Below are 22,051 nucleotides of genomic sequence, written 5' to 3'. Positions count from 1 at the left end.
TAAACTGTCCTTAACTCAACTGAAGCGTGTGATGGCACAAACATTCTGCCATTTCCCCCTGATGCCCCCGAGGGCACTCAGGCCATCAGATCTTCATCATCATATATGCCACATTCCCTAAGATATGCTAGACCATCTGTCTATATAAATGTGTCATTTTACACCTCCATTCATTCAAGGAAGCATGGTGGCTCTATTTTTACAGAAAACTCTTCAACTGGTCTATGGGTGTGGTGAATTAGGATAGCTTTTTTCTGTTGACAAGCTTTCAAACTAATGGCACTGTTGAAAGAGAAATGAGCAACTCTGGAATACCACCTGATATAGTTTTTCCTAGCAACATCAATGGGCAATTATCTACCTCAGCCATGAAAGTTTAATCTTTAAAAAAAAAAAGTGCCCAAGGTGGTTTCTGCATTTCTGCAAAAACCATAATCACACGCACAATGAGCTCTTTTACAGCAGCCCTTAAGACCTCTAAATCAAAATGGCAATCAGCTTCAGCGTAACCATCCGTATAGGGCATAATAGCAGCAGCTTGTGTGGCAATCTGCATAAACCAACAGGCTCTCCCTGTTAGTTGAGGCTGACATATGTCTGTGTGTGTGTTAGAGGGGGGCTGTGGGGGAGCACATGTACTGTAGACCACAACAGCAGACACAGACCACAAAGTGACTGTGGATGTGACTTGAAGTGTCCCAAACAGGTGTTGTTTGGTTTATTTGGTGGAGGAGGAGTGATGGCTGTGGTGAGAGTTTACACACTCTCCTCTTGGTTGTTTTATTTCTCAGTCAGAAGATGGGATGAGTGAGTTCATTGCTCTGTTTTCCTCCCTCACATAACAGAAAAGATGCAGCTTGAAGTGCCAGTGTAAAGCAAAATCCTCTCTTTGGGCATGTAAAAGCTATGAATATATGTGCTGGCTTCTTCTGTCCTAGAAAAACAAAAGAAACAAAAGGATGCTTAGCTCTGCTATGTTGCTGGGTGCCAGGTCTCTGCATCCTCTCCTGATGGCCCCGGGTTACTGATCTTCTTTTGCCTGGGTGAAGAGCTGGGCGCCTGAAGTGGGACGGGCAAAGAGGGGAAACTCTGGCCCCGTCCCGTTCTCCACTTTTAATGAGCGCTCCGATCATGCAGGAGTAAAAGTCCAGGTGGAACAGTTCAGCGCTTGCACACACGCCCGCTGGTCTGAATTTGCTTTTTCAATGAAAGAGTAAGGATTCGGGAAAAAACTGCGCAGGGAATTACTTTTTTCTAACGCCTGGAGGATTATTTTACCTTCTCAGGTAAGTTCGCCTTCATTGCTCTACGGAGATGCGGATTTTGAATATAGAACTACAATTCAGCTTCACATATGAACTGGCGAAGTTTGCTGCTGCGTGGCGTCAATGAGTTATCCACTTTTTAAATGATGCGTAATTGCGCGTAATGGCTGTCCATTGAGTCCAAGTGAATTTGAGCACTTTTGATCATCACGTCTGTGGGGAATCTTAACACTACACGAGGTTCTGGCGTTTTTACAAACTTTTTTATTAACTTTTTTCTTTTGCAATTTATATCGTGGATGTCTGTATATTTCAGTTGATTTGACGGGCTGCCCAAATAATCGTACCACTGCTTAAATTCAGTTTGTTTGTTTTACTTTCTGTTTGTTTTTTTTAAATATATTTTTTCTAGTAAACACCCCTTTCCTCTCTCCTGAAGCGAGGTTTCTAGCTGAATGAATTCAGCCATGATCATTCATACTAAAGCCTGTAGAAACTGAGCTATTATTTTTCCCTAAGCCTTTATTTTGAATTGACTAATTTTGACAGTATAATAATAAGCAAATCTGAGTGGTGAATTCTTTAGCTTTTGTTTTTATTTCTTGAACACTGTGTTTGACATTTATTTCTGTATTCTTTCTGACATTTCTGTATGGTTTGAAGGAGTCTGATTAAGCACAGGTGGTCTCTACACAATATGTCCAGCAGCAGACTGCAGGCTCTGGCTTGCACTGAAGCTGGTGCCAAGAATTAAAGTAATTCAGCCAGCTCTGTGCTTGATAAACAAACACTGTCCTAGCAGCAGCAGCCCAAAAGGCTACAAAATTGACCTTGTAGAGACATGTTGGCTTTCCTGTGTGTCTGATCTCTCCAATGGTTCTTTAGTTGGCTTGTTGCTACAACACTTGGCACATCTAACATGCTTACAGTACATTTCTGACACCTGTGAATGCTGGGATTTAACGCTCCTTCCCTGGCACTGGGTGTGTGTAAATACTGTCTAACGTTAGGCGTGTCATCACTCAGGAACTCTCTGAAACCGAGTTCAAGGCTGGCCATGATACTCAACCAAGCCTTAGTCCCATGTAGTGCGTACCCTCCCTGCATTTACACCGGTCACCTCAGACAAGGAATATGGGTGATGCAGAAATGGAGGAAGAATTGAAATAGAGTCCTGCTGTTTTGGCATCAAGCTGTATGACCCAAAAGTTTACTATCACGGAATCCTTTTAGGGTGTAAAAATGTGAAATAATTAAATTTTCAGTGTATTATCAGTGCTTATCAAAAACTTCCGCCGAACACCTCTAGGACTGTGGTGCACCAGTTACAGGTGTGTGTGGTCTGCTCATGTTTTGAAGACCCATTGTGTGCTGGCCTTTGAAATAGACACAGCCAGCTACTGTACATCCTGTTTGCATTATAGCCCCTGTATACCTGTGACACTCCTGCCAGGTGTGACGCTCATACTACATTATCAGATTGCTGGTGTTTGCCTGCAGGAGCTGAAAATGTTAATTTTGCTGCGGCTTTGCGCGAAACAGCTTGGCCCTGTGTAATCTCGGTTAAGGTTTTGTGCATGTAATCCACATTGTAGTGAGAATGTTATCCTGAATTGAATTGCACTTTAATTCCTCAAACTATGTGACCTGTCTGAGCTGCTGGGTTTTAAAGTGACTGAGGCACACAGAACCTTTCATCTTTTGGAGCGGCTGGGAAAATCACTTTGCTTACTTTTTTTGTACTCTTTTCTCAAAGTTAATTGTCAGTTTGTTTGATTTGTGTCCCCACCCAGCAGAAATGAGACACACAATTTGGGGAAAAATAAAGAATGATGGCTCAAGCAAGCTATAGGAACAACCTGTGCCTTATCTAAAATTTAATCCCGGTATATGTAAGATATACAATACTTACACAGCATGTAACCGTCCTTGTTTGTGATTTATGGTGGTGGTAAGTGGTGAGTCTGAAAGCTCTCACATACCGCGGCCGTCTCCAAAGCTATCTGAGCACGTGATAAGTTATCCTAGATCTCGGCCTCTGTTTGTTTATTTTTTATCATTTAGTTGAATGTGTGTGTGTGTGAGAGAGAAAGAGAAAGAGAGGGAGAGAGAGATGAGAGTTTGTGTCTCTGCAAGTCTCTTCAGGATCTATTATCTACTGTACAGGAAACTCCCAAATTGTTTGTCAAAGGATATCATTTGCCCTGCGTTTCATTGCTTGAAGAAGGAGGCATTTAGAGGCTCTCACTGAGAACACAAATTAAGACGTCTTAAATTATTGTCGTTTTTTTTACACATTTCATTTTCTCCTACAGCGATGTCATCTTTTAAAGGACTCAGGAACAGTCCTTGAATGAACAGTGGTGTTTGTATGATAGTAGCTCTACTGTACATTGGGGAACATGGTGTTCACGGTATAGATTTCCTTGCAGGTGTATGACAGATGAGTTTTGTAGTCTGCCTTATCCAGTGAAGCGCGCTGACTCACCTCTCATATGCTGCAGGTCCGTCTCCTGTACTGTAGATGTACATATCTGTCCCAGCTTGTTCCCTGCCTCAGCTTTCTTCTCCCACAAGGACAAATTGTAGTCCTGACTGCGCAGCAGTCATCTACCTGCCTGTCAAAGCACAACACTGTGGAAAAATCATGTCAGTGCTCATGAATGTCAGATAAAAATGTAGAGCTGCATTAGGGAAAGTCCTATCACTGCCAACTGCAGCTATATTCCTTGTTACCATAACATGATATGTTATGTTTGCGGTGTGTGTTCGCTCTAAAAATACCATCATTAGGTGGGAAATCATGGACTCCAGTGCAAAAGAAGCACCTCATGCACACTTTATAGAAGAAGCTGCAATAGAGAGCTGCGCATGGAAATGGCTGATTGCAGTAACTTTTACATTTTTGAACTCCAACAACTCAAAAATCATCCAAAAAGTTACATCATTACAATGCCCCCGTATGTTTAACAGCCTGGCAGGACTCTGATGCTTTTAAGGACAGGATGCTATTCTTAATTAAGCATCTGGTGATTAATTCTTGAGTTTTGAACAGCAAACAGCCAAACTGCCTCAGTCCAAAAGTAAAAAAAACTGCCTACCAGCACCTGTTGAAGCTGGTAGGAAAAGGTTTGTTTAATCTCAACAAAGTACAAGTGTGAAAAGAAAACACGTAATGGTATTACAGGGGTTATTTGGCAAACTATGTCTTGGCTAGGTGCAGTGAATTCCTGGGGTCTTGTCATCACTGTGAGGTTGCCAGGCAACCTGTGGAGGCTGCATTAAGTCACTGCGCCCGGCCAAGAGATAGTCCTGCATATAACCTCAATCATTACCTTAAAACCACAACTTGCTGTTTTACAGAGGGGTCCTCTTTTACAGAGTCTGACATTTTTCTACTTTCCTGCCCACTTTGTGCTCTGTTGAGTGATAAAATCATTCTATTTGATGATTAAATTATGGGTGTATATCCCTTCACTCCAGCTGTTACAATCATTGGTGATAAAAGCACATTAAAGCCAGTGATTTCTTATTTTTTAAACATTTATTTCTCCAGGTTTTACTGAGAGCAGTTTTTTTTACATTTAGACACATTCACACCTGAGAACTTCTCCACCGTGGTCTGATGAGCAGTAACCAGTTAAAGTCCCTGCTCAAGGGCAGCTCACCAGTTGTACTGAGGTAGGGACTCTGCCCACACAGATTTATTCTCCTGAGATCCAACCAGCGATCCTTTGCTGCATCATATCTGACCCTGCCTCAGAGGTCGCTGTACGATCACATGATCAGATTGAACCTGCTGGTGTGTGGCGGCAGTGACAGATGTGCCGCCACCCTTGTGGGAGGTACAGCATTCCTCTGTTAACAGGGAGGCCTCAGTCATCACCTCCGCAGCAAGGAGCTCCATCCCACCGGCTCGCCGCAGTGCCGGGTCTAGGGTTAGCTCAGACGTCGCTGTAGTAGTTATCAGCAGCGCTATCATTACTACAACAGACCTGCAGTGTCTGGAATGATGTCTTGGCGACCCACTTCTGTTCTTGTTAACACAGGCTTCGTCTTTGATTTACGTCTTTGATTAATGGGTATAACTTTTATATCTGAATGACAGACACAGAAAGACATTTTCTGTGTCTACTGTAAACAGACTGTATTTCAAACTGGGATCCAGCTTGATGTGGTTATTGGTGTCAAACAAAGAAGCCATCTGATTGAATGCAGTTCCCCATTCCTTATGTATTAAATTACGTCTGTGTGTGCTCTCTAATGAAGTCTGACTCCATACATAGAGGGAGGACTCGCACATACAGTTTGGTCTCAGAGTCCAGATGTTCGCTGTGGACATTCTGATACTTTCAGCGTTTTGTAACCCAACTAAGTGGAACAAGAAACATTGACCTACACTGAAATACAATCCTTATTTGATCTGACTGATGTAGAAGCAGGCACGACAACATGAGTTACAATAAATGTTTTTCAAGTTGTTTAATCAACCACACTAGCTTTACAAATGCTGGATAAGTCATTCGGCTCTGTGTGAAGTTAGTCCACAGTCTGTCTGCTATTTATCCAAAAATCTCTGGAAAGTGTATCTCAGTGGCACAAGTTTACTCTGCCTTGTTTCCAGCTGACGCTACACCACATCGTCACACTGAAATGTTGACCAAAGTGTCCAAAGTTACTTTCAGCGGTTAAGCAGGAAGCAGGAAATTGGTTTCAGAGGACAACAGTGAAATTCTGCTGCTTTTCCTCTCTCTCCCTCTAAGGTTGGGAGGTTATACAAGGACATCTGGCTGACCTGCTGAACCAGCACACCACCCATCATGATCAGAGCATCACTCACTGCCATCTGCCTCGGTGAGCAACCCGTCTGTCTCTCCGCAGGAGTACGCTGGTTTTAAATATATCACCCTTGACTACAGTGTTTCATATTTCCAAAATACTTTGTGCTGTCTCCTTCAAAATCCCGTTTTTGTACATTCACACCATCAAACAGCCCATCCTCTGTCACAGAGGTCTTGTGTATACAGTAAACACACTGATGATTATGTTACTTTGTCTGCTATTATGTGAAACTCCCTCTGCCTCACCCGCAGCACTCCTCCTGTCCTGTGCTTGCTGGGCCAAACCTAACGGATCAAAGAACAAGAAACCAAAGCAAGGTACACATCAACAACAAGCAAGCCTGTAATCTCCGTCAGTCCCACTGTTATAGTCTCCACTGGCTCTCTCCACTGCAGTCGCTTTTAATTCACTGATTCAAAAAGATGAAAAATGCAATGAATTAATCCCAGTCTGCACTGATTTACGAGCCAAAAGGTGTAGGTAAGGTAGGTAAGGGCTACAACTAACAATTATTGTCATTATCTATTTCTTGATCAATCAATTAAGCATTTGGTCCATAAAATGCCAGTGAATGTGAAAAAAGGGCCAACATGATATCCTGAAGCCCAAAGTATCCGACCAGCACTCCAAAACTTAAAGATAATCACTTAATTATTACATGATACAAAGAAAGCAACAAATACTAAAATTTGAGAAGCTTGACCTACGGAATGGTTGGCATTTTTGCTTGAAATTGATCGACTAATCGATGATCAATTGTATTGTTTCAACTCTAATTGCAATGCTGTCAGTTGTCATGTATAAACTAACCTCAACATCTACAAACACCTGTCTAAAATCCTGCCATCTTCTTCTAATTCTTCTTCTTCTTCCACAGTTGTTCCTGAGATAGAGTGCGATGTCAGAGCAGGAAAGATAAATCTCCCAGAGTTCATAGTCAAATGTCCTGCACACTGTAAGGAGACAAAGCAGCAAGTCTACGGGACGGGCGTGTTCGCCTCCATCTCCAGCATCTGCAACGCAGCCATTCACAGGTTACAGTGATTAATGTGAAATAAAGCTCACGGGAGACATCTGTATGGCAGGTTATTAGCAGTTATATCTGATTTAAAAAATGTGTGTCCACAGTGGCATCATCACCAACACAGGAGGAAAGGTGATAGTGAGGAAGATGGCTGGCCAAAACATCTACAAAGGCAGCAATTCAAACGGAGTGCGCTCTCTGTCTCTACCGAAGTGGAGAGAGTCATTCGTTGTCTCAGGTATTAATGATGAAGAGAATAATGTTTAATACAGTTCTTTAGGATTAACACTACAACCAACAGCTGACTCTATTGTGTTTCAGTGGGGAAGCCCAAGAAAGGAGTGATCTACCCCTCTACGCTGGACTATGTCCCTTCGAGACCAACCTACGTGAAAACAAGTGAGTTATTTTTACACTCACATTGTGCATCTTTTTTTATTACATTTAGTTGACTGAAAGATGCTCAGTGTTTCACAATAATATGAGTAAGCAATGATTTGATGACAGACTTGTGTCACAAATTTGATGAGTATTAAATCGACTTGACAAAATCAAATGATTTGCAGCTTCACTTGGAATTTAACACCAGTGACTCATGACTTTACTTGGACTTGAGCCTTTTGACTTGAAAATACCTCCCCCCCAAAACCAAAGATTAAAAATATGTAAAAAAGTGATCCACCAATCAATTCATACTTATTCCTCCATAAAGTTTAGGATTATATTATAGAACCTATTGACTGTTTTCTTTTTATTTCATTTGGACGTACAACGTGCAACAACGTACAATATTACTTTAAGATATGATGATGTTTCAATATGACATAAGTTAAATACAATAAAAAGGAAGAAACATACAAAAATAATTCTGTTTGGTACTGTAAATGCTATGGAAGTGCAATGTCAACACTACTTTTTTCATGACGCACTTGTTTTAACAAACCTGTTTTAAGAAATAAACACAAATTGTTAAAGGCATTCATGATTTTATATGCTCTTTCCAGCAGTACCCCGTTTACCATTATCTTCCCCTGAATAGCGAGTGTTATTTTGACTCAGACAAAGGGTTTAACCTAAGTCAGACCATACAGAAATAGTAATCATACAGACATAGTAGTATACGCCTGTTATGAAATGTATTGGATTGGTAGACTGTATCGGTTGATACCGAATCATATCAGGAAGGAAAAATGACAAACTGAAGTAAATTTGGTTAAAAAGTTAAAGGTTTTCAACAGCATTTCATTCACTATATATGAGCATAAAGGTCAGGCTTTTGCAGTGAAATATAGTCATTGAAATGCTGCTGAAACAAAGGTTAAATGTAACCCATTATCTAAAAGCTTTTACTTTCCAAACAATTTTAGTTTTAGCTTTAACCCAAATCTTTCAGCCTACAAATCACCAGATCGGTGCGTATTTTGGACAATAAGTGTCCTGCGTTTGACTCTGGCATACTGAACTTCGCTCAGGTTGAATGAGGAGTCTGAGTGCCGCAGTCTGGTGAAGAATGTCAAGAATGCATTACTACACAGCAGTTACTGTAAACGTTCTTCCTCCCCGACCATCCATCTTGTACACGACCGCCTTCATCTGTCGTCTCCCTTCAGGTCAAAAGGAGGCCAAATCCCCTGCGGTCACCACAGTGATGCCTCCGACAACAGCACCTGAACCCACCACTATTACAACACCTGAACCCACCACCACCACAATGGCTCCCACCACCACCACCACTACACCTCCACCACCACCCACTACCACCAAGGCTCGAGCTGCTGTCCATAAAGTCAGGGATGCAGGTGATTTAAACAAACACTTAAATATTTTTTGCATACATACATGTACAAAAAGTTAATTCTTTCTTCTACGTCAATGGATCCATGTATGTTATGTGGAGGATTGTGTATTTACTTGGATGCAGGATACTGTTAATGATCCAATAATACCAATCCACACAGAAGATCCACTGCAGCCAGTGTGCCGCCTAGCTGTTAGACTAACTAACAACATTAGCAGCTTGTAACTAGAAATGCTGTTTGCCAGAACAAGCTTTCATTTATGTGAAACTGAGTGATGAAGACGAACGATTGCAGCTGGTAATTACAAGTCACAACTGCAATTATGACAAATTACAGCTGGTCTGTGATGAAGTTACAGTGCTGTTCAGTGGCTTGACTGACTCAACTGTACACTTGATCACCAGACCGTTCATCACTCTTATTAAATGAAAACATTATCAGACGGTAATCGCCGTGAGTCATCTGCCCTGTTTTGGAGAGAAATGCAGCTACAGTGAGCAGACAATGCTGCAGTATCTTGAGGTATGTGTATACATGAGATGGGCCGTATGCCAGATGACCTTCCCACCGTTTCTCTCTCTTTCATTTACTGTAACATTATCTCTCCCCTCTCCGTATTGGCACACCATTTGTCTTTCTTCTATCTAGGCAGCAGTCACCCATACCTTGCCTCTGTGGCAGCCGCAAGTTCAAGTAAGTGAAATGAAGCAAACTGGGGTCAACACTGTTGTTTTTTGCGGGGAGGGGGTTTGGTGGCATGGGGGTACGGTGGTGTCGCTTTACACTGGGATGTGCAGGAACATGAGTTTACGTCAAGCATAGGGTCTTTGCTTCACATCAGTCCTCTGGGAATAGTGTGCATCAGGATTCATCATGTATTCTGTATTAAAGTTGGTGCTGTTTACTAAGCAAGTTTGTCTTCATTAATGGCACAACTTGAAAATTAATTTGTGAAATCAGTAGAGTTCACTTGTTTTAAGGCAAACACACTTAAAACAGTAAGGCCATAACCTGGGTTATTGGTTTATACTAAATCCAAAAAACTACATTGAATTTGCTATTTGCATCTAATTTACATTACACTTGTTTTGTGCCCACACTCTGTTATTCTCAACACTGGTATAGGACAGTCACAGAATGGTCAAGGAAAGAGTCTCGGCCAAGGTACGTCAAAACTCTCACTGATTCTGCAGCTCTTGGAAAGTCCTTTACACCACATATAACAATTCAAGTTTAACTAAACCATGGCATCTCTTCAAAGTATTCAGAGGAAGTGCCTATCCGAATAGATTCCCACAACGTGCCAGTGCAGGTAAACCGAGCTGTAATCCTCCTGATGTGTCTGTGTTCATTTCATTCTTTCGTTTTATAGAGATTGTCTCAACATTTTATTTTTTCTCTTTCTTTCTTTCTTTTGTGCTGATACATCAAGTCTGCATGGTATCTCTGCTCCGCACAGCTGCTTTCATAGACTTTTTTACTAGACTTTTAAGACACGGCCAGACCAGATTGTTCTGCCCAACTTCTGTTTTGTTATCTTTCAAGGAAAATACCACTGTATTATTAAGCATTTATAACATTTTTTCTTCAATATAACGTAATGTTTCCTCAAGAATGACTCTATGACAAAAGTTTTACACACTATACCATAGAATAATAACCTTAACCAGTACCCATTTATCTGCCAGTGCAGATAAAAAAGATGAATATTATTTCATGTTGTCTCACATGTGTTTTCCAATCTTGGTCCCAGGTCTGCGCAGACCAGAGGCAGGGTCGGTTATCAGGAGACCACCATCCTCTCCAGTTGGCCCAGGTCAGCCTCTTTACACACACACACACACACACACACACAAAATCAGAGTAACAATCAGGTAGACATGGTGGGACTGACAGGGAATGCTGGTCAAGGACATCAGCGGGGACAGAAGTCTTAACAAGAATCCAGGAGATGTAGACTGTGTAAGTCTGACCCTCGTATCCACACCCATAAGCCCCTGTGATCTTCACCCAGGGGTCAACACTAATCCACTCCATCAAGCATCTCAGCTAACATTCCTTTCACGATAACCGCTGTTCTCTGTCATCAGGCACGTCCTCTTATTCGTGTTTTCATTCTCTGAGATGAAAAGAGGCAAATGTAGCCAAGTTAAGGCCTGTAAATACGCCCAGCATATATCTTTTTGTTTTTGATATCATGCTGCGGAAAAAATGCCTTTAACTGCACTCGAAGCAAAACAGCTGGGCTGCATTTGCGGATGAAGTCCCAGACCTGAAGCTCTCTTCTGCCCCCCTTTCTCCCTTCTTTTCCTTTCTTATTCTAACTGCCTGTTTCTCATTGCTACAAACAGCTTTTAACAGGGTTCAACCGGCCCCACCCGAGCGGAGTCCAACCATGAGCCAGTCCAACCCCGGTAAGTATCTCCAGACCCTGAGTGGGAGTCCTCAAACTTCACTAGCTGACACACTCGGTGACGTAGAGAAGTAGACAGGTCTGATCAAACAGGGGGAAACGAAAGCAGTAAAACCCTGGTTGAAATGTTTTATAAAGCTGCACCAATGTTTACCCTCTGAGGGATGCTGTGGTTCAATGCCCGGCCAGGCCTCTATAAACGACAGGCAGAATTACGACTTTCACTGAACCCTACATTAAAAAATGAGAATCGAGTATGTCTATATGCCTTAAATAAGAACAATAATGTGATATCAGGGTTCTGAATTCATCTTGTGCCATATCTCCACTATTCTGAGATATCATCGAACCCTCAACCTCTCTCTTTTAGATAAGACCACGATGAGAAACACGCTCTGTCAGTACCATAATAAAATCTTATGACAGATCCCATCTGGTCTGGCCTCTTCCCCTCCCCTTGTAAATGCTTGCAGAGAGGGAGAAAGAGATGAGAGCAGCAGCAGCAGCAAGTGGCCCGTTGCTGCTCCCAGAGAGACCCACTCCACAGCGCTGCAGGATCTGGGTCCACTCTGCAGCCTGTCAAGAATAGAAAGCTTGACCAGCCATTCAAACCAGGCTAGGTTTGGCTCACTGAGTAATGCGCTTCTGTTTTTGCTCCTGTGGAATGCAAAACCATGAATCCCTAAACTTAGACATCCATTTAAATGATGGTTGATTGTATGATATGATTTCTAAAATACAGTGCGAGCTGTTTCAAGCTAGTACATCATTCATCTGTTTTTTGCTGAGACTCAAGTGTGTAAAGTATCAGATCAGCGCAGAGAGTGGCTATTCAGAGGGATAATAAAGTGATACTTTATTGATCCCCTTAGGGAAATTCTTTATGCTTGAGGTCAGATGTCCGAGGTCAGGATCAACTACACAGCCGAACCCCTGGAGCCGGTAGTGGTGGTGGATGCTTGCTGATGCTGGAGTTTTGAACTCTGATTTAAGAGTTGAAAGGTTTTCTCCGCTGTCACTTTGCCACCCGGATGCCCCAAACAGATGTTCGAATTTATTGCTCAGCTTTCTGGAAATGTTACGATCCAGTTTAGCCTGACATATGCCCACTTGACAACCACAAAGGTTCATGGAAAACCTCTGTAAAAGATGTCAAAATTCAGTTCGTTGGGCCTCTGTGTTGGTGTTAAAACGCAATAAAATCTGTTTTGTGATGTGGAGGAATTGCATATTATCAGCACTTCTTACATTTTTTACAGATTGAGCTACAGCCAAGGGTCACTATTCTCGGTGCTGCTCTGACCTTCTGGCCGTAGTGAGCACTGAAGTGGCTATGATCAGGAGAGTTAAACTCAATTCTTTTAAAGCACCTGTTTCATCAGAAAAAACAACACTACTGTCTGCCGTATAGCACTGGGCCTTTGACCAGCAGCAGATTAGGCTAATCTCTGTGTCCTACTATCTACACTGTCCCTGGTTTGACACCAACTTTAGAATAATACTCCCACGCTTCGCTGGGCTGCTGGCTGGGCTCTCCCAGCCCGTCCCGGTCAACAAAGGCCCTGCTCCCTGGCTGCCACTGGATGGGAACCTCAGAGCCCAGGCTGTGTGTTTGTGTAAGCTACCCATCCACTGCAGGGAGAGGTTAACTGAAGTGTGTTGTCATGGCTCAGTCAGTTTGGACAGATGCAATGCACTGTTATGGTTTTGCTCAGCTGTTTGGGCTTCTAGTGTTCAATCACATTTCGATTAACCTTGTGCCATGCAAGAGTCAGGCCGATTTAACTGCCAGATGTTTGTTTTTGCCACGTCTTAAGTTACAATGTTGAGTCTGCGTGAATTGTGATGCCAAGAGCGGCAGGTAGAAAACAGAAAAATGAGAAACACATTTTCTCAGACAGTTGGGCTTCCTCTGTCTGTCTACCCTGCAGGTAGAAAGAGCGAGGAAGAACTTCACTAAAACAACCTTTAGTCACTCAGTCACTGTCTGTCTGAGAGACTACGGTATGTTTGGTGTCTGACTCAAGGCTGAACATCTTGTGCATACTCCACTAATAATGTGGCAGGTTTAGTGGAGGTCACAAGTATGCTCCTTCTTGATGCTTGTGCTGAACACGGCTTTCTAATCTTTCCCTGCACAGCTTTTCCTAGAAGGGATTGGGCCCCCCCTTCCTTTCCTCGTCCTGATTGGTTCCCAGGAGCTCGACGACCAGCAGGTACCAACAACAGAACAGATCAGCCTTCTTTAGCAATTCATAAACATATTCTAAGTTAAATATAAATGATTTTCTTTAAGATTGAAACTGACTAAGGTAAGAATGGCATGGGTGCAATATGTCATAGAATGTTTTCTGTTAAGGTACTTAATGTTAATTTTCATTGAATATTTAATTTATTCCTCCATTGTCAAGTATGTAGCCTTAGAAATATAGTGCATTTTTAGAATTCTCATTTACATACAAGAAACTATTTGGAAAGAGCTTGTTTCATCTCACAACCTATGAAACAGGTGATTAATAAAAGTGAAGTGGAAAAAACCTACTTTTTCTTCAGGTTGTAAATAAAAGCTAGAATATGACAAAACAAGACTAAGAATGTACAGCCATGCTAGCAGCTCTGTGAGACTGTACCTATACACAGCGGTGATTTTAGCTCAACATCAACAGGCTAAAATGTTCACAACATGGATGTATTAAGAGAGATTTCCTGTAATCATAGACTAATGATGATAAAATAGTGAACCTAGCTTCCGGGTCTGAAAAATGAAGCCAAAATGCTTGAAACCTGCATTCTTTCTAATGGCCAGCAGGGGGCGTCTCCACTGTTTTCAAGTCTCCTTCCTTACTTGATGTTGTAAATTATGGTTCCATTCAGAATAAATACATGATAAAGCAGGGTATGCTAAAAGGTGTGGCTACATGCTAACCGTCAATCAGGATAGAGGCGTAGACGCCCATAATGCCAAAATCGAGGCTTCAAAATGGTACTCCACAGTGGTCCACTATTTATATTTATACAGTCTATGCTTGTAATACATCCATGACTCACAATGACAACGCTAACATGCAGGTATAATGTTAACATTCACCATCTTTACCATATTACCATGCCAACATTAGCTAATTAGCACTGAATACAAAGTGCAGTAGAGGCTGATGGGAATGCCATTAGTTTAAGTAGTTGCTGATGCCTCCGCCTTCTCTGCTGTATATTCAGATGTTAGTTATGCAGCTCCAGACTCGGGATACACGTGGACTGAGGCGGACACACCTGAGATTTCAGGTAAGTTCACCTCCCTCGAAGGCAACACAACATGACAGTTTGGTGTGCACTGCCCCCAGGTTACCACACCTTGTATCTATCTACCGGTATGTTGCATGTGCAAACGCAGCATGCTCGTGTGAATGATACAGTTAGGTATCTGCTGACCATGTATGTGTTGAATTGGCTCCACCTGTAAGTACATGCAATGTGTCTCTCAAGACGTTGTGTTTACATGCCATCTGCCTGCCATATGTGAGATTCCTGTGAAGTGTGGAAAAGAAGAGCATAGGGCAGGTTTATTGTTTGTGCATGTGAGAGACACTGTGAGGTGATTATTCTGCACAAAGCCATTGTTTTCACTGGTCTGGGATTGGTTGGGAAGGATATGTGGCCAATCACAACCATGGAAATGTGTGCTTTTCCCTCTGAAGTTCATTTTGGGAATACTAATGGGTTTCACAACATCCTCCTCTAGCTCGGGATCACAGGCCTGATATCTCAGAATATGAGCGCTGGTTTTATAACTTTGGACAATACAGTAAGTGGTTTTCTATTCTATTCATTGGGAACTAACAAGTCTTGGGGTTCAGGTTTTATATTGCAATGTGTATGGATTGTGATTCTGTAGATGTTTCTCTCAGGGACACAACACTTGACACAACTTCCTAGACATGACAACACTTACATGTTCCCATTTTACTTCTACTAATAATAATGATAATACAATGAAATGTATCAAACAGTTGGGCCATGACACTAAAAGGAACAGTTAGACAATGTGGGAAATATGTGCTTTCTTGCCCACAAACATCATGTAGGTATTTTAAACATGAAGCTACAGCCAGTAGCCATTTATATTTGCACAAAGACTGCGTCCAAATGTTGCAAATTCAGCCTACTTATTGTTTCTTTATTTCAGTTTTTGTACAATTTTAACAAAAGAGATCAGCTATTAGATCTTTGTGAGTTTTACACGATTGGCTGCGTAGTGAAAGCACATTAGCGGAGCAGCTTTAGCTTAGTCCTCCTTCTGTGTCTACATAGGATGCGTTCAGGCACTGCAATAAGTGTAAGTAATTTTTAGGTCATTCTGTCAATTTGACACTTAGAGTCCAACACACAATCAGTGTAAAAGAAAACAGAGTTGAAATGTAAAAATAATAAAATAATGCCAGTGAAACACGAGCCTTTGCGCAGGGTAGCTGTATTGATAAGTCTAATGACTGAAAAACGTGCTGGAACACTTTAGATGTGCTGGGAGGTGGATTTTGTTAACTTTGGATAGAGCCACGCTAACTGTTTCCCCTTGATTCTAGTCTTTATGCTAAGCTAGGCTAATCACCTCCGGGCTCTAACTCCCCTTGAGCCAGGAGGTGATCCCTTAACACACAGATCCAAGATTGGTATCAATCTTCTCCATGAAACTCTCTGCAAGAAAGCAAAGAAGCATATTTCCTAAAATGTGGAACTATTCCTTTTAGTGCTTTGAAAGGAACACACATTTGATTTGTTTTTAGTCACTGCCTTCGCACAAAAAATATACAAACCACTTAGAATATGGCCCAATGACAAGACACAAAATGGCAGTCAGGAGCCCTCACTTTCAGATTACAGGCCATGATTCCATCTGTTTGATGACAAAGCCGAGCCACCAAATCAAAGTAGAAGGGACTTGGTTTTGGAAAAGCGAGTGGCTGAGCCATTTCCAGCATGCACCACAGGAGTACTACCACACACCCATCCCACTAAAACACGGAGCTGGTGGGAGCGGGCTGTAATGTCATGGTGTGTTCGCATAAATTTCAAATGTGTCGTGTGTGTCACAGTCTGTCATCACTGATGTCTTTACTTTTAGTGCCTCGCTCCACTGACTCAGATGGCATCCGTAAAGTGCCATTGGACACAACCCATACTAGAGGTAAGAAGTGGTTACCATGGCTACAAACACTTGTTTGTATCCAATGAGGCATCAGCTTGGACTATTGCTATTCAGCAAGGGCTGCTTTAGCTTTCTAATAATGAGTAGAGCTGAATCTCTAAGCAAAGGAACCAAGAAACCTCTTTATGTATGGCTAAAATAATTGGTCATGTTAATTAGTTATTTGTTGCTTTGTGTTGGAATGTGCTAATGCTGAGCTTGTATGATATCATCTATGCAGTGGAGCCTGTCGATGCCTGGAAGCCCGAAGCAAACCTTTATGAATCAGGTGAGATAGCTTCCGCTACTCCTTTTTCTGCCTCCCTCCAAACAAGTCACTTTGCCAGTAAGTCTTCAGTTCTGACTGTAAGTACAAACCAAACCAAGGCTATCCGAGGAAAAGCATCTGGGTTTCTGCTCAGCCTGTAATTGTAGGGATTTAGAGTCAAATGGTATGGTTGCTTGAGGATAAAATCAGTTCCTGTTTGGCATAGTTTTTGCCACAACATATACTGGCTAAGGTTTGGGATTTCTGGAAAGTGGACAGCTGCAAATGCGCCGTGTTCAGTGGAAATTTTACCAAACTTTGAGGTTGCTCCTGTAAAGTTTGACCTGTTCTCTTGTTTCTAGTAAGAAAATAGAACATTTAGGATGACAACATATTATGAATATAGGATGGGATTTTCTATAACACAAAAAGTCCAGTGAAATTTATGAAAAGTTTCTCTATAGTATAAAACCTAAAGAGTAGATTTCAGCAGACTTTTGCTTTAAAGATTTGTGTGTTTCTTGATTTTCAGGCTTCAACGTGAGAGAGCAAGAACCTGTACCCAGAGCACCTGAGCCGGTGTCACAGGGAGACCCAAGTATGCCCTTTATACTTCTTTATTTGATTATTACATCTTGCAAATTATTTGTTCTTAGTACAAGAATCCACCAACCCAAAGCATCTTTCTATCTTTATTGGCTCTGATTGGTTGTTTTCGTTCAGGCCCGGTCCATTCTCGTAAATGCCATTACGAGCACTAGGAGGAGCCAGAGAAACCTGTTTTTTTTTTACACATTATCTGTATCATGTACTGCTCTCAGGATATAGTGAAAGTTTCAGCAAATATGACAAAAGTTATTTTTTTTAAAGTTACCAACTGCAGCTTTAATTGATAAAAACATTTTTTATTGAATGTGCTGTAACCTTGTGGCGTGTCCTGTTTTTGCAGATTGTAAGGTGGACATGGTCTTCCTGATGGATGGGAGCTGGAGCATTGGGAAGAGGCGCTTCAAGATCCAGAAGGACTTCCTGTCTGAAGTGGCTCAGACCATCAACGTGGGTGTGGCTGGACCCATGATGGGCATCATCCAATACGGGTAACCTCACTGTTCCTGTTGTTTTACTCTGTACCATTTTTAGATGAAAAAAAAAAAAAAAACATATTGTGGTTGCTTGTTGTTTTGTCTGAAGGGACGACCCTGTGACAGAGATCAGTCTGAAGTCTTACTCCAACTCCAAAGAGGTGAAGTCAGCCGTAGATAAGATTGTGCAGAAGGGAGGCCTCTCCAATGTTGGTGAGTGACCCGCAGTCGGCTGCCAGATACAGTAAATGCCTACAAACACAAGTGTGAAAGTGAAAGGGCTGCAATTATCGCATGGTTTACTACCCAGGCACATTTTCACGAGCAAGGATGGAATTAAATCTAAATTTGCTACGAGACACTGTTAGCTAAATTACAGTCCTCCTTCTGTAAGCCGTGTTTTTCCTCTGCTCTGACCGAAAAGCATTGGGTTTTACCAGCCCGTGGGGGTCCGCTTTCGGAGGGCAAGTGCTGTTTTTCTGCTTTGGTTGGTGCGTCAGCATGCATCCACTGCCACATGTGTCTTTATGACTTGCTAAATTTTGCATTCACATACAAATACCGTTGTTTGTGTTTGCCCAGAAGTGCCCTCTAATCATACAACAGTGTGACTGGTAAAAGCTTCTATAGTCCCCAACAGAGCCTCTCCTGTTCTGCCTTCAAGACCACCAACAAGACTATGACAGACTAAATGACAGGATATCACTATTTATATGATGATATACAGTTAAAGCAATGCATTCCATACAGAGATAAGTGTTCAAAATACTGTGCAAAGTTTTTATTTGGCATACAGTAGTTTCTTTAGAAGGTCAATTAAGACATACAACTCAGTCCACTGAACAGTAATGAGCACTTTTAAATTTGTTTCATGTGTCTTTTGTTTCACTTTTTCTGGACTTTAGTCTACAGTCAATGTGTATTTTTATCCACTTGTTGTGTAACAATTTCTCCATCCATGTGTGTTTTCCCAAAAGCATTCCTGCATTTCAACCACAGACTTGTATATAAAGTGGCTGTAGCATCATTATAACTGTCTCCCTGCTGCCCCCTGGTGCACTGACAGGAAAGGCCCTCACCTACATCAACAAATTGTACTTCAGCGATGCCAATGGAAACCGAGGTGGAGCTCCCAACGTTGCTGTGGTGCTGGTGGACGGCTGGCCCACAGACAAGGTGGAGGAGGCGTCTCGGCTCGCTCGGGAGTCCGGAATCAACATATTCTTCGTCACCATCGAGGGCCCTGATGATAACGAGAAACAAAACCTGGTTGAGGCCAACTTTGTTGACAAGGTGGAGTATAGACTTTTTTTCACAGCACCAATTTTGACAGGAAATAGTAGGGTAAGGTTTATTGTGTCACTGAAACATGCCAGTTTGAAACAAAATATGTCCTTCATCCCACAGGCTGTGTGTCGGACCAACGGCTTCTTCTCCCTGCCTGTGACCAGCTGGTTTGCCCTGAGGAAGGCCGTGCAACCCCTGGTGAAAAGAGTGTGTGACACAGACCGCCTGGTGTGCAGCAAAACCTGCCTCAACGCCAACGACATCGCCTTCGTCATCGACGGCTCCAGCAGTGTGGGAACTGGCAACTTCCGCACAGTGCTGCAGTTTGTGGCCAACGTCACGCGGGAATTTGAAATCTCTGACACGGACACACGGGTCGGAGCTGTGCAGTACACCTACGAGCAGAGGCTGGAGTTCGCCTTCGGCCAGTACAACCACAAGACTGAGCTGCTGAATGCCATCAAACGCATCAACTACTGGAGCGGCGGGACCAGCACTGGGGCAGCCATTACCTATGCTGCAGAGCAGCTTTTCAGCAAATCTAAACCCAACAAACGCAAGATCATGATTGTGATTACAGATGGGCGCTCCTATGATGACGTCAGGGCACCTGCACTGGCTGTCCATCGCCAAGGTTAGAGGTCAACCACAACAGAATCGAAAAAATAAGGAGATTTTATGCAGATAACATCAGGTCAAGCTGTGATTATGCGTGAAAAAAATCCTAAAAACTAGATTTTTAAAGTTAGGAAAAAGGCTTTGACCCAGAATCAACAATATAATTATACATAAACTTGTGTCCTCTGGTGTGTGTCAGTCCACAGAGAGGCGTCATGCAGTGTGTTTGATGTGACAAACACGTGTAATCTGTTGTCTCTTCCTGTGATCTAGGTGTGATCGCCTACTCCATCGGCATCGCCTGGGCAGCCCAGGATGAGCTGGAGTACATCGCCACAGACCCCGACAAAGAGCACTCCTTCTTCGTTGACGAGTTCGACAACCTCTACAAATTTGTGCCCAAGATTATTAACAACATCTGCCAGGAGTTCAACTCCCAGCCCAGAAACTGAGAACAGACGGGTGGAGGGGAGGTGTATAGGGAGGGAGACATCTTGATCCTGGGCTGTCTTAACAGAACACTGATTGTAAATTTACTCACTCTGTTGCCCAGATGGCGGCGCTGGATTGGCTGCAGCGCCCCATATTTGAACAGGGAGGGATTTTGAGTTTAGGTGAGGATTGTGGGTTTGGACAAAACAAATCTTAAAGTGAATCCCAAATATACAGATGGTGCTAACGGTAAAGGGTTTGCATACACGGCGACATCTCATGTGTATTGTGGAGCCAGTTGTTCTCTGTTGGTGCCATAGAGAGAACAGAGTATCCCTCCTCCCATCTTTAATAATGGCTTTAATAAGTCAACTTTTATGAAGTGTTTTTAAGTTGTAACTAAGGGTTTTTATTAATGTTAATAAATAATTTATTAATGCTTTATAGATAAGTTATAAGCCAATAATCAGAGCAACATTTGGGTTGCCAGATTGTGAAATATCCACCTCAATTGTGTAAATCCTCTGGTATTAAACATTATTTGGCTTTTTAGGCTGTTTTTTTACTTTATCATGCAAACCTCTCAAGCTCACCATTAGAGCTCTGGCCATCTGGAAAAGAGCTGCAGAACATCTGGACCCACATTCACTTTTTAACAACCTTTTTGTGTTTATTAACTGCAGATTTGATGGAATTATTTTGTAACTACAAGCTTCATCAACTACAAGCTTCATCATCAATCAAGTGACAAACTAGAGGAGCCAAAGGGATTTTTCACAACTTGGAAACCCAGAAGTTGTTCTTCAATAAAGCATCAGTAAAGTATTTATTAACATCAATAAAGCCCCTTAAGTACAACTTTTATAACGTTTATAAAGGCTGCCTTATTAGGAAGTGGTACCAAAATGATTAACAAACATAAAGCTACCTTACTGGGATATGGTGCTTGCAGAGAAATGTAGATTTAAAGCATGCCTAGCACTTCCTCTTATGGCTTAACATACTTCATAAACTTAATATGGTGCTTTTTATACAATTCTCTGTAAAGAGGATATACTTTCTTAGAATTGGTGCATTTTGATCTTCTTAATAGGAGAGATTTGATAGTAGGGACATTGTTAAAGTTCCTCTCAAAGACTACGGTGCTGATATTGAGTGGTAGTTGAAATGAGGCTTATGTGCAACCAACATGTGGACGTGAAAAGCATGGAACAAAGGAGTGGAGGAAAGAGGAGTGACAGCAGATTCATCTCGTTCACTTGTTTTCTAATAGTGTGGTTGCTTCTAACACTGCAGGCATTTTCTGTTTTGTTGAAAGAGTATTTATAATTTTCTCCCTATTATGTCCTGTTTGTACATATGCATATTAAAAGCCTTTCACTATTAATGTTCAGATAATTGATCAATATTTTTTTTTTTTTTGCAATTTTTAATAAAATAAAGAAAATGAACGAATGAATGAGAACTTAAATTGGCTGATTTCTCCTGAATATTTGTGGATCCAATTGCTGCAATTAATTTTAAAATCGTGTTCAATCGAATCTGAACACACACAGATATTATACATACATATTTTCAGACTCAGTGTGACGAAGATATCATTATCTCCGATGTCCTTCGCGAACAACTGTCCATAAATAGCAATCACAGGAAAAAAAGACGTCTCGAATAACTCCAGAACTTGCCTGAAAATCATCATGTTTTGAAGTTTTCTTCACGACCACAGTAATCCAGTGATAGTTATCTGTACATCCACGGGTACTTCACAAACAGGAACTCCTAATAGCCAATTCGACACATCTTTAATAGTGGTGATTTGCCAAAATGTAAACAAGTAAA

General features: G+C 41.9%; 1 protein-coding gene across 1 annotated transcript; it reads left to right on the top strand.

The window, feature by feature from the left end:
* Window positions 1–790: 790 nt before the first annotated feature.
* On the top strand, window positions 791–21,665 carry vit (vitrin). Its single transcript, XM_035664049.1, has 23 exons — window positions 791–1,286; window positions 6,029–6,119; window positions 6,359–6,424; window positions 6,985–7,141; window positions 7,236–7,369; window positions 7,453–7,530; window positions 8,742–8,930; window positions 9,579–9,623; window positions 10,056–10,094; window positions 10,192–10,242; window positions 10,684–10,746; window positions 11,282–11,344; window positions 13,485–13,559; window positions 14,560–14,625; window positions 15,083–15,145; window positions 16,463–16,525; window positions 16,767–16,814; window positions 17,326–17,391; window positions 17,743–17,890; window positions 17,985–18,088; window positions 18,942–19,168; window positions 19,283–19,796; window positions 20,054–21,665. Exons 2-23 carry the CDS (start codon window positions 6,086–6,088, stop codon window positions 20,230–20,232), a joined length of 2,472 nt encoding a protein of 823 aa, XP_035519942.1. The 5' UTR covers window positions 791–1,286; window positions 6,029–6,085; the 3' UTR covers window positions 20,233–21,665.
* The last annotated feature ends 386 nt before the right edge of the window (window positions 21,666–22,051 follow it).

The sequence above is a fragment of the Morone saxatilis genome, unplaced genomic scaffold, assembly GCF_004916995.1.
Source record: "Morone saxatilis isolate NCDOM2014 unplaced genomic scaffold, NCSU_SB_2.0 Contig19, whole genome shotgun sequence".
NCBI classification, from domain to species: domain Eukaryota; kingdom Metazoa; phylum Chordata; class Actinopteri; family Moronidae; genus Morone; species Morone saxatilis.
Note: the sequence above shows the minus strand (reverse complement) of the source record. Positions and strands in the feature narration are given on the sequence as shown.